Source organism: Ahaetulla prasina, chromosome 18, assembly GCF_028640845.1.
Source record: "Ahaetulla prasina isolate Xishuangbanna chromosome 18, ASM2864084v1, whole genome shotgun sequence".
NCBI lineage: Eukaryota > Metazoa > Chordata > Lepidosauria > Squamata > Colubridae > Ahaetulla > Ahaetulla prasina.
In genome coordinates this window covers 2,058,543-2,070,493 of record NC_080556.1, presented here as the reverse complement: position 1 = coordinate 2,070,493, position 11,951 = coordinate 2,058,543, and the positions used below count along the sequence as shown (strand labels likewise).

Below are 11,951 nucleotides of genomic sequence, written 5' to 3'. Positions count from 1 at the left end.
AGGAGGACAAACATCCCAGGAGGAGGAGGAGGAGGAGGAGGAGAAGGGAAGAAGCTAGAAATACGGCAACACGGTTGCTAAGGACCGATCACACAAACACAAGCGGTCAGCCATCAATCTTTGGGGAGCCATCCTGCACCCAGAGGTTCAGGAACGTTGGGTGATGTAGGAGGAAGCGGTGGGGGGGACCTTGCCAGAAGAACCGAGAAAAAGAGATTTTGAATCAAAAATCGGGAAGAGGATAGAACATAGGATAATAGGGAGGGAAGGGACCTGCGAGGTCTTCTAATCCAACCCCCCTGCTCCTAGAGCAGGAGATCATTCCAGACAAATGGGTGGGTTTTTTTGAATATTTTTTTTTTATTTTATAAACAAACAAACGTTTAATCCATTCCTTCCATGTTTCATCTTTTTGTTGTTTCTTTTTTTTTAAAATTTATTTTTGTCACAACAGTATACACAAACATCGTCATAAATAAAAACAACATATCATGAAAGAAAAATATGTATATATAAGTAAAAGTATGCAACAGCTATGTTAATTTGATATGATGAAGGGAACAATAGGACAGGAACGGTAGGCACTTTTGTGCTCTTATGCACGCCCCTTATAGTCCTTTTAGGAATGGGGTGAGGTCAAAAGTAGAGAGTTTTTGGTTGAAGATTTTGGGATTTTGAATAGAGACTATGGAGTCAGGTAATGAGTTCCAAGCGTTAACAACTCTGTTACAGAAGTCGTATTTTCTGCAATCAAGTTTGAAGCGGTTGACATTAAGTTTAAATCTATTGTCTGCTCTTGTATTATTGCGACTGAAGCTGAAGTAGTCTTTTACAGGAAGGATATTGCAGGAGATGATTTTGTGTGTTAAACACAGGTCATGTCGAAGTCGGAGGAGTTCTAAGTTTTCTAGTCCTTCATTTCAATTTAATCTATTACAGGTTTTTTCCACAAGCACGATATTCTAATTATACCATTTTCTTGCACAACTATCGATTTGCTTATCTGTACCTTTTTCCTAACCAGCGGTAAAACTGACCCCCATATCTTAAAATATTCTGAATCCTCTCTTTTCACAAATTTGTGATTCCTTGTGGAATCACAAATCCAGGACCTGCTGGATCTCACCCCTGCTTCCGATTCTGTTATCCTGTATGGAATTGTCTCCTGCTTGAGCAGGGGGGCTGGACTAGAAGACCTCTAAGGTCCCTTCCGACTCTGTCATTTTATCATTCCCTCATTCAACTCAGCTCCTACCATAAAGTGCGGTGCCACTTCGAACGGTGTGTCATGAAATACAACATTTATTAAATGCCATAATTCCCCATCCCCGTGATAGGACTCATAGATGGGTTTATAGGTGACGTTTATTTTCCATGCGTATCTGACTTTTTCCCCGCGTGAAATTCTTACAACATCCGTTATTTATAGCGTCTTCTGCCACCGTGGCCGTAATATAAACTGCGTTCTCGTGGCACTTGCATCACTCTGGTAATCAATAATATTGATAAGGCAGGCGTGGCCTTTATCTTGAAGGCGGAGATTTCTAGATAATCCAGATTAGGATAGGTGTGTGGGAGAGGTCAGGAGTGATAGGGTGAAGGGGTGCTGTCTAGGGCAGGGGTCTCCAAGCTCTGGACCTCTCAGAGGAAGTTTCAGACTCCTTAAGTCTCCTGCGTGAGCAGGGGGTTGGACTGGATGACCTCCAAGGTCCCTTCCAACTCTGGAAGGGACCTTGGCATAGGACCCGGATATCTACGGGACCGCCTTCTGTTACCATATGCCTCCCACCGACCAGTGCACTCCCATAGAGAGGGTCTCCTCAGGGTGCCGTCAGCCAAATAATGCCGGCTGGCGACCCCCAGGAGGAGAGCCTTCTCTGTGGGGGCACCTACCCTCTGGAATGAGCTCCCTCCCGGACTCCGTCAACTTCCTGACCTCCGGGCCTTTAGCCGCGAGCTGAAGACTTATCTATTCTTCCGAGCAGGACTGGCATAATATGGGTTTTAAATTGGATTTTAAATGGGGGTTTTATATTATGTCTTTTATAGTTTTAATTTGGCCAAGGTTGAATAAGTTTCCACTTTGACTGTATGACTATAACTTTTTGCTGGCAATCCTTATAATTTATATTGATATATTGACCATCAATTGTGTTGTAAATGTTGTACCTTGATGAACGTATCTTTTCTTTTATGTACACTGAGAGCCTATGCACCAAGACAAATTCCTTGTGTGTCCAATCACACTTGGCCAATAAAATTCTAAAATTCTATTCTATTCTATTTTTTAAATGGGTTTTATTGTATATTAAATTGTATTTTTATCTGGCTGTTAACCGCCCTGAGTCCTTCGGGAGAAGGGCGGTATAAAAATTAAAATATTATTATTATTATTATTATTATTATTATTATTATTATTATTATTATTATTATTGTTGTTGTTGTTGTTGTTGTTGTTGTTGTTGTTATTGTTACTGTCTATGAAGTAGTTGTGCAAAAAAAAAAAAAAAGTAGAATTACCTTATCCGGCCCTGTTTTCTGTCTGGCCTTCTTGGTAAACCTGACATTTAGCTAGGCTGAGCTGAACGCTGGGATCAAATGGATCCAAGGAGGGTCTGGATGACCTCGTGCAGCCCCTAACTCGTTGAGTTGGGTCCGATTGGTTCAGGCTTAATATCAGATCTCCCCTCAGCTCGAACCTCTATGTTAAAAAACTGACCCTCAGCTTCAATTGCCGAGAAAGGTATCGTTGACTAGAAGCCAAGTGAATTGCCTGTGAACCGCCCTGAGTCCTACGGGAGATGGTGCGGTATAAAAGTATGATTAATAAATAAATAATAAATAAATTGCAGTAAACGCAAAGCCGGAACTGACAAATGCCTGCCAAAAATCCTCAAGTCAAATTTCATTTCCTCCCATTCCTCCCCGTATCCCATCAAATTCGAAGAAGATTTTTTTTAGACAGGTCGCTTCGAGTGTAGGTTCAGTCAATCGGAATAGAGCTGGAAAGGGACCTCGGAGGTCTTCTAGTCCAACCCTCTGCTCAGGCAGGAGACCCTCGACCATTCCAGAGAAGCGGCTGTCCAGTGTCTTCTTAAAAGCCTCCAGGGATGGAGCGCCCACGACTTCCAGTGGCAAACTGTTCCACGGGTTAATTGTCCTCACCGGTAGGAAGTTTCTCCTTAATTCCAGTTTGCATCTCTCCTTGATGAGTTTCCACCCATTGCTTCTCGTCCTGCCTTCAGGGGCTTGGGAGCAGGGGGTCACCAACCTTTCGGAGCTCAGGGACCACTAAATTCATAATTTTAAATCCCGCGGACCACTAATATGAATTTTTTTAAAAAAAAGATAAATAGGATTTAGTGCAATATAAAAAATGCAAATAATTTTTCTGCGGACCACCAAAATTTTCTCATGGACCACCGGTGGTCCATGGACCACAGGTGGGTGACCACTGTTTTGGAGAATAGGTGGACCCCTCTTCTTCTTCTTCTTTTTTTTATTTGAATTTATATCCCGCCCTTCTCCGAAGACTCAGGGCGGCTTACACTAGGTCAAGCAATAGTCTTCATCCATTTGTATATTATATACAAAGTCAACTTTTATTGCCCCCAACAATCTGGGTCCTCATTTTACCTACCTTATAAAGGATGGAAGGCTGAGTCAACCTTGGGCCTGGTGGGACTTGAACCTGCAGTAATTGCAAGCAGCTGCTGTTAATAACAGACAGTCTTAGCAGTCTGCGCCACTCAAGGACCCTTTGAGGCAGCCCTTCAAATGTTGGACGACTGCTATCTTCTCACCCCTTGCCCTTCTTTTCTCTAGACTAGCTTGGTTGGTGTGCAGCCGGTTGCAGATGGTTGGCCTTGAAGCAGCATCTCAGGGAGATATATGATGAACTTTTAATTTCCCCTCTCCCGTCCAGTCCTCCTCTCTCGAGTTGATGGCAGATTGGCACCGAGCGATGGCGAAGTAGAAATGTGGTTTGGCTGCTGACCTTCTGTCTTCTCTCCCCATTAGACCGCCATCAGACTCGGTTTCTTCCGGTTCTCCACCCTGGAAGGAAAGGGGGTCCATGTGGCGCTCCTGATCTTCTTCCTGCTCTTCCTGGCCATGTCCGGTCTCTTCCTGTGGCAGTACAGCCTGCCCAAAGTGGAGTCCGGTGAGTACGAAACCCAACGTAGCTCAGGGTGGCTTCGCGGTGGACCTCGGCTTCCACTGAAATGGGACCAAGAAAATGAGAAAATGTTACTACCGGTTCTGTGGGCGTGGCTTGGTGGGCGTGGCAGGGGAAGGTTACTGCAAAATCCCCATTCCCTCCCTGGGGAAGGATACTGCAAAATCCCCATTCCCATCCCACTCCAGGAGAAAGTTACTGCAAAATCCCCATTCTTACCCTACTCCAGGGGAAGGATATTGCAAAATCCCCATTCCCTCCCCACTCCAGAGGAAGGTTACTGCAAAATCCCCATTCCCTCCCTGGGGAAGGATACTGCAAAATCCCCATTCCCATCCCACTCCAGGGGAAAGTTACTGCAAAATCCCCATTCTTACCCTACTCCAGGGGAAGGATATTGCAAAATCCCCATTCCCTCCCCACTCCAGAGGAAGGTTACTGCAAAATCCCCATTCCCACGCCACTCCAGAGGAAGGTTACTGCAAAATCCCCATTCTCTCCCCAGAGGAAGTTACTGCAAAATCCCCATTCCCATGCCACTCCAGGGCAAGGATACTGCAAAATCCCCCTTACCTACCCCACTCCAGGGGAAGGATATTACAAAATCCCCATTCCCTCCCCACTCCAGAGGAAGGTTACTGCAAAATCCCCATTTTCACAGTTTGTAGCATAATTACATGATCCAAATTCAGACCCTGGGGCCCCGACTCATACTTATGACGGCCGCAGCGTCCCATCAGGGTCACATGATCCCCTTTGGCGACCTTCCTTCCAACAAGCAAAGTCAAAGGGGATTAACGACCGGGTGGGATTCAGTTATCAATGGCAGTGATTCGCTTAACGACGGTGGCTAGAAAGATCTTAAAATGGGGGCAAAACTCACTTAAATGTTTCACTAAACCACAGGAATCCTGGGCTCAATTTAGGGTCATTTGTGGCCTGTATTGGCCCTTTAAAAAAAAAAAGATCCTTAATTTTGATTTAAACACATCCCGTTATCTCAATGAATATATTATTTCTGTTCTGCCCGTTAACAAAGCAACGGCCCCGAATTTTATTGATTATTGATTGGATCGGTTCCTCTGAAAAAACTAATATAGTAATAAAAATGGATATCTGGGTTTCAACTAAAGGATCCCGTCCTTTAATTTAATTTTACTTGCCAAGGTGTAAAACAAAACCCGAGCGAAACTGAGGAACAGACAAGCATTTATTGTCACGCAAAAAAATTCATTTAATAAGGATTCAGGAACCCCCCCCCCTCGCAGATTGATTAATTGTTGTTTAATACCGCTGGATGGGTTTTAAACGCTGCAATCGTGTTTAATTTGCTTTAATTGCTATCCGATTGTTAACAGCCATGGAGGGGGTTTCGAACCTTCTTTGGGTTCGTGGGCCACTTTTAAGGTAGTTTATGGGGGGGAACCCCACCCCTCATTTAAATATACATAGTTAACAATGGGGGGGGTGACGATAGCAGCACCTCACGTCAAATAAATCGGTAATGAAATAGATAAAACCCACCTCATAAAAATGAGGTCAGTCCACCTCTGGTAGCCTACATAAAAAGATAACTGAGATTAAACCTAAATTGACAGAGAGGTGAATGTTATTCCACCCGAGTTATTCCATTCATATCCGTTATATTTTCTTTCTTTCTCTCTCTCTCTCTCTTTCTTTCTCTTTCTCTCTCCCTCTCACCCTTGTTTTCTCTCTCTTTCCCCTTTCTCTGCCTCCCTTTCTCTCTCTCCTCCCTCTCATTCTCTCTCTCTCTCTCTCTCTCTCTCTCTCTATATATATATATATATATATATATATATATATATATATATATATCCCTCCCTTGTTCTTTCTCTTTTTCTTCCTTTCTCTCTCTCTCGCCACCCACCCTCTCTCTCTCTCTTTCTTTCTGTCTTTCTTCTTCTTTCTTTCTTTCTTTCTTTCTTTCTCTCCCCCTCTTTCTGTCTGTCTCTCTTTCTTTCTTTCTTTCTCCCTCTCCCTCTTTCTCCACCCCCCACCCCTCCTTCCTTCCTTCCTTCCTTCCTTCCTTCCTTCCTTCCTTCCTTCCTTTCTTTCTCTCTCTCTCTGTTTCTCTCGCTATATATATATTTCCCTCCCCCATTCCAGACAGATAAAATCCACACGTCTTAAAATTGTGTGGCCTTTACTAACACTACTTTAGCCGTTTGATCGTAGAAGTGAACCTCCAGGCCATTTATGGTGTAGTCCAACCTGCTTCTAGTTGTCCTGTTTTCATATGTCCTGTTTCCAACCTATCTAAACCATCTCAGGTGAGATGACATCATGAGGTCCGTAATCCATGAGGTCTGTAATCCAGTGAATATGTATTTTCCATAAGCGCCTCAACTCATATTCCTGTCTATGACCTGGTTCTTTGTCCTTCTGGTTCTTCTATGTGAACCATCAACTCATGGAACAGAAGTTGCCTTCAGAAGTTGTGGGAACTTCATCCCTGGAGGCTGCCCCCCTGTCAGAAATGGCGTAGAGCCCCCTGCTCGGGTGGGAGGGGGTTGGACTAGATGATCTACAGGGTCCCTTCCAGCTCTGTTAATCTGTAACAATCTGATAGGTTTAATCAGCGCGGACGCCAAACCAGCAGCTGTCGAGATGTGTCCCCGCTATCCAGAACCTGTCCAACTGGACCATCCCATCCCCATTCTGAAAGATGCGCTGGAGAAGGTAACTTTGCAACCCAATGGGTCCAGATTTCTCTGCAGGTTGCTTCTAAAATAGATATATTTACTGACCAAGAAATAAAGGGAGGCTAGTATAGATCTATTTCAAGCTATTTAGTTCTCATCAGCTAGCCGTACCCTTCTGGGATTCGAACCTGGGCTTGCTTGCTTGCCTATTAACCTCTACATTTTTATTTCTTGCTTTCTGGTCTCTCTAGGTGGACGCTCTTCTCCGGCATCAAATCCGCAACCCGGGCCTTCCAGCCTTGTCAGCCATTGTCATCTACAACGACACGGTCTTGTGGACGGGCAACTTCGGGAAACGCAACGGCTCCAGCGACTTCTCGGGGCTCCCCAACGAATATTCCATTTACAGGTGATTGGGGCTTTCCTCAACTAGAGGACGGTGAGTCGAGGATGCGATGCCCGAGTTGGGCGTTTTTGCACAACCCTCGTTCCAGTTGCTATCGAGGGATCCAGAGACACACAACTTTTGGTGAGGATGTTAGACAGCCGAGATGGTCGTTCCGACATGATGGTTTCTCCTCTCTTCTGTCTTAACCCAAGACGTCTTTCTCCGCTGTCCTAGAGCCCCTTAATTTGATATCACGGACTTACTGTGTTTCCCCTAAAATAAGACCGGGTCTTATATTAATTTTTTGCTGCAAAAGACACATTAGGGCAGGGGTCTCCAACCTTGGTCCCTTTAAGACTTGTGGACTTCAACTCCCAGAGTTCCTCAGCCAGCTTTGCTGTCACCTTCCCACCAAAGGTGGTCCCTATTTTTTCTACTTGCATTTTTTTTTACCTGCTTTCAAACTGCTAGGTTGGCAGAAGCTGGGACAAGTCACGGGAGCTCACCCCGTTACACGGCAGCACTAGGGATTCGAACCGCTGAACTGCCGACCTTTCTGATCGACAAGCTCAGCGTCTTAGCCATTGAGCCACCCCGTCCCTTATTTAGGGGGAAGTACGGCACTAAACGCACCCATCTGGTTGACACTTAATTGGGACTTATTTTGGGGGTAGGGCTTATACGTATTACGAGCATCCTGAAAAAAAAATCATGCTAGGACTTATTTTCCGCTTGGGTCTTATTTTTGGAGAAACAGGGTAATGTTGAGAAATGTGGTTTGCAAACATAACACAAGTGTCCCCATTGCTGGGCTCCTGGGTTTGTGGTGTTTTCTCCTCCCCTCCCCACAACGGATCCCGAAACTGCAAACTAATGGCTACTCCGATCTTGTCTCTTATGTGCTTTTTGGTGCGATGGTGTGATTGTTGTACGTGCGTGTTAGGATCGGAAGCATTTCTAAGTTGTTCCCGACCATCATGCTACACAAACTTTGGGAAGAAGGGAAGATAACATCCCTCGATGATTCCTTGGAGTGCTACGCCCGAAATTTCTCCATCAAAAACCCCTTGGGGCATCTCAAGGAATCCAAACCGACTTCTTCGGGGGATGGGGTGAGCTATTTCGAGGACAAACCGCTGCCCCCCAGGCCTTCTTCGGTCACCCTGCGAAGGATGGCCAGCCAGCTCTCAGGTAGGAAAAGTGGATATTAAAAAATGAGAGGCAAAAAAAAATTGCTTTTAAAAGGAAACAAAAGCCTCGGATGATCAGGCAACTCAGCTGGGATCGTCAGAGGAGCCTTTTAAAAGCATTTTTTTTTACAATCTCTTTGGCCGAAAAGGTTGTAGAAAAAATGCTTTTAAAAGTTAAAAAAAAAAAGAAGTTGGCCACGCCCACCCAGTCACATTATTCCCCCCCCCAAGCCACACCCACAGAACCGGTAGTAACAAATTTTACATTTCACTCTTGGGTCAAATTATTCTCCAAAGCACCTGAAAACAAGACAAGAAGCAACAGATGAAAACTCATCAAGGAGAGAAGCAACCTGGAACCAAGGAGAAATTTCCTGACCGTGGGAAACGATTAACCAGTGGAACAACTTGCCACCAGAAGTTGTAGGTGCTCCATCTCTGGAAGCAACGGGGGAAGCTAGATTCGCTTCACAATCGTGTGACTCATTTACCAACTGCGGTGCTTCACTTAAGAACGGTGGCAAGCCTTAAATCGGTGCAACATTGACTTGTCTCACTTAGCAACAGAACTGTTGGGCTCGACATGCGGGCGTAAGCCCAGGACTCCCCGTATTTTAGCATTTAATAGGTCTTCACAATTTAAAGATTGATACAGTATTAGTATTTGTTATCAATTAGTATTGATTAATTAATTAATCAATTAGTATTGATACAGCATTAGTATTAATATACAGTATTAGCTTGGACTATAATATATGGGCTAGAGCAGTGATGGCTAACTTTTTTGCCATCGCGTGCCAGGGGTGTGCCCACACCCATAATTCTATGTGCCCCACCCCTGCGCATGTACCCGTGCCCCCCCTTTCCCCGCTCCTGGCATGTGATGGCCCGGTAGACCCGTTTTTCTCTCTCACCTGGCTCAAAAGCCTTTCTAGGAGTCTGGGGAGGGGGGCGAAAAGGGCCTTCCCCCACCCTGGAGGTCCTACCAGAAGTTGGCAAACGGGCCATTTCTGACCTTCAGAGGACCTCCAGGTGTTGGGGAAGGCCGTTTTCGCCCCCCTCCCCAGACTCCTAGAAAGGCTTTGGAGTCAGGTGAGAGAGAGAAACAAGCCTTCCCCACTATCAGAGGCCCTCTAGAGGCAGGAAACAGCCTGTTTCCCTACTTCTGGTGGGCCCAGAAGGCCCAAACATCAGCTGGCGGAGCTGAGTGCGCGTGTCCACCGATATGGCTACACATGGCATAGGTTCGCCATCACGGGGCTAGGTTGCATTTCATGGGTTGAATTGAACGTACAAAATTAGCTCCCACCCGAATGCAATTCGTAGGAAATATCTCCCATCCAACCTTCCCCTCCCACAAAAAAACCAGCCTGTTCCTTTTTCTGAGGCCCTTCTTGCAAGATGACCCCCATGTTCATCTGGTTTCCTGGTTCTTCAGGGCTGCCCCGACGTCTGAGGTCCACCAGCCTCATGTGGAAAGGAACTACCCAAGAAGCCTTAGCTCTTCTCCGAGATGATATCTTGGTGGCCGATCCAGGAACTCGGTAAGCGGAAGGCCTAAGCTGACCTTGTTCACTTAGTGATGAACGCAAAGTTATCCAGCTAGGCTTCCAGGCCTTAAGGTGGAACTAGAACTCATGGTCTCCTGGTAATCCTCTCTTGCTTTTCTTCTGCAGGTGCCATTACAGTAACCTGGCGTTCTCGCTATTGGCTTATGTATTAGCGGAGCAGGTGGCCAAGAGCGAGTACCAGAACTGGGTCTCTGAGAACATCCTCGATCGACTAGGAATGGAGGACACGGGTTTTGATATCACGCCCAACGTCCGTTCCAGAATGACCGTCGGCGTCTACGGCAGCGGAGAAGTGGCTCCTCTCTACGATCTGGGCTGGTATAGACCTTCTGGCCAGATGTTCTCCACGGCGGCTGACTTGGCCAAGTTAGCCATGGTCTTCTTGAGCACCTATCACCGGCGTCTTCTGGAGCCCGAGACCCTGAAGGTCATGTTGACCCCGGTCTTGAAATGCTCCAGGGATTACTTTGCCAACAAGACGGGCACCCCTTGGGAGATTAACGAGCAGATGGGTTACGACGTCCTCCGGAAGGATGGCGACATAGATGGCTTCTCGGCTACCTTCTCCTTGATCCCCAAACTCCGCCTGAGCTTCATCGTCTTGATGGCTGGCCCACGACCCCAAGGAGAAGACATCGTAACCCAGATCTACGACTACCTGATTCCCTCCCTGGAATCCGCTTTTCGGGAAGTGAAGAAGAAGCTGAAGTCCCCACCGAGTCCTGCTCCATATGTGGGCTACTACACTTTCTCCAACTTAACCTTCTATGAGATCAAGGTGGGGCCCAGAGGAGAGCTGCTGATGCAGCAATTCGGGCCTCACATCGAGAAGGTCATCCCTGAAAAGTACCGGACCATTAAGCTCCATCACCTTGAAGATCGCACCTTCCAAGTGGTCTTTGAGAAGGAATTTCCGTGCATCCTGAAATTAGGGCCTGCCTCGATTTCCCTCGAGGCCCAAGACGGGCAGCTTTTCAACTTCTACCCGTTTGATCCCAAGGGACTCTCTCCTGGTTTTGATGTCCCAGGGTTGAACACCTACAACATCCTGCGTCTTCGAAGGAGACCTGTCTTCTCCTAACAGAAATGTCACTTATCCCGCTCAGAAGACCATCTTCCAACCAGGAAGCTGAGAAGGGAAGACAACCAGCACCCCAGAATTAGCTGAAGATTTTCTCCTTTTCCATGAAAAACGATGACACCTAGCCAAAAACAAAAATCCTTTGCTCCATCCATCATTGTCCATTTCTAGGTGCCGCCATGATATACGTCCCAGCCGAGACTCAAGATCTCCAGAAGGAGTCAGATTGGGTAGGTTGTTGGGGCAGAAGTTCTTAGCAGGAGTAGGTGTTGGGTCAGAAGATCCAAGATGGAGAAAGAAATTTAAAAAAAAAAATGAAAGAGAAGCAAAAGAAGAAAAAAGGTGACGCGTCCTCATCTTAAAACACTGATATTGTTGAGAAGACTTCACGCTCCTGTGAAGCTGGAGGAGATGGACTTCCACGAAGGCCCATAATTAAGGAGGCCACCATGGAGGTGGTGGCCTCTTCTTTATGGAAGGTGTTCAGTAAAAGTTGGATGAACACCAGGATCCTGTAGGAATGGGTCCCTGCATTGAGCCAAGGGGTGGACCAGATGCTCTTCAAGGTATCTTCCAATCTTCTCATTCTACGATTTGATGAAATTATAAGAAAATAGATTTTGGCTGGACACCAAGAAGAATGTTCTAACTGAAAAAGTTCTCCAAGTGAAAGATCTCAGATGATGGAGTCACCTTCTTGGGAGGACAAAATTCGGCAGGGGTCGCGTCCTACAGTGGTCAGGAGTTGGACTGGATGATCTCCAAGGTCCCTTCCAATCTTTCATTTCCATGATTCTATGAATACAAGAAGCTCAAAGTGAAAATGACAAACGTAGATCCCTGGTCTTCGTGTTCTGTTCAAAGTCTACTTCTCGGTTTTG

General features: G+C 46.0%; 1 protein-coding gene across 1 annotated transcript; it reads left to right on the top strand.

Moving 5' to 3' along the window:
• The first annotated feature begins 4,098 nt into the window (after positions 1–4,098).
• On the top strand, positions 4,099–11,070 carry LACTBL1 (lactamase beta like 1). Its single transcript, XM_058160947.1, has 6 exons — positions 4,099–4,162; positions 6,768–6,877; positions 7,092–7,249; positions 8,172–8,419; positions 9,857–9,962; positions 10,095–11,070. The coding sequence occupies exons 1-6, from the start codon at positions 4,114–4,116 to the stop codon at positions 11,068–11,070; spliced, it is 1,647 nt and encodes a 548-aa protein (XP_058016930.1). The 5' UTR covers positions 4,099–4,113.
• The last annotated feature ends 881 nt before the right edge of the window (positions 11,071–11,951 follow it).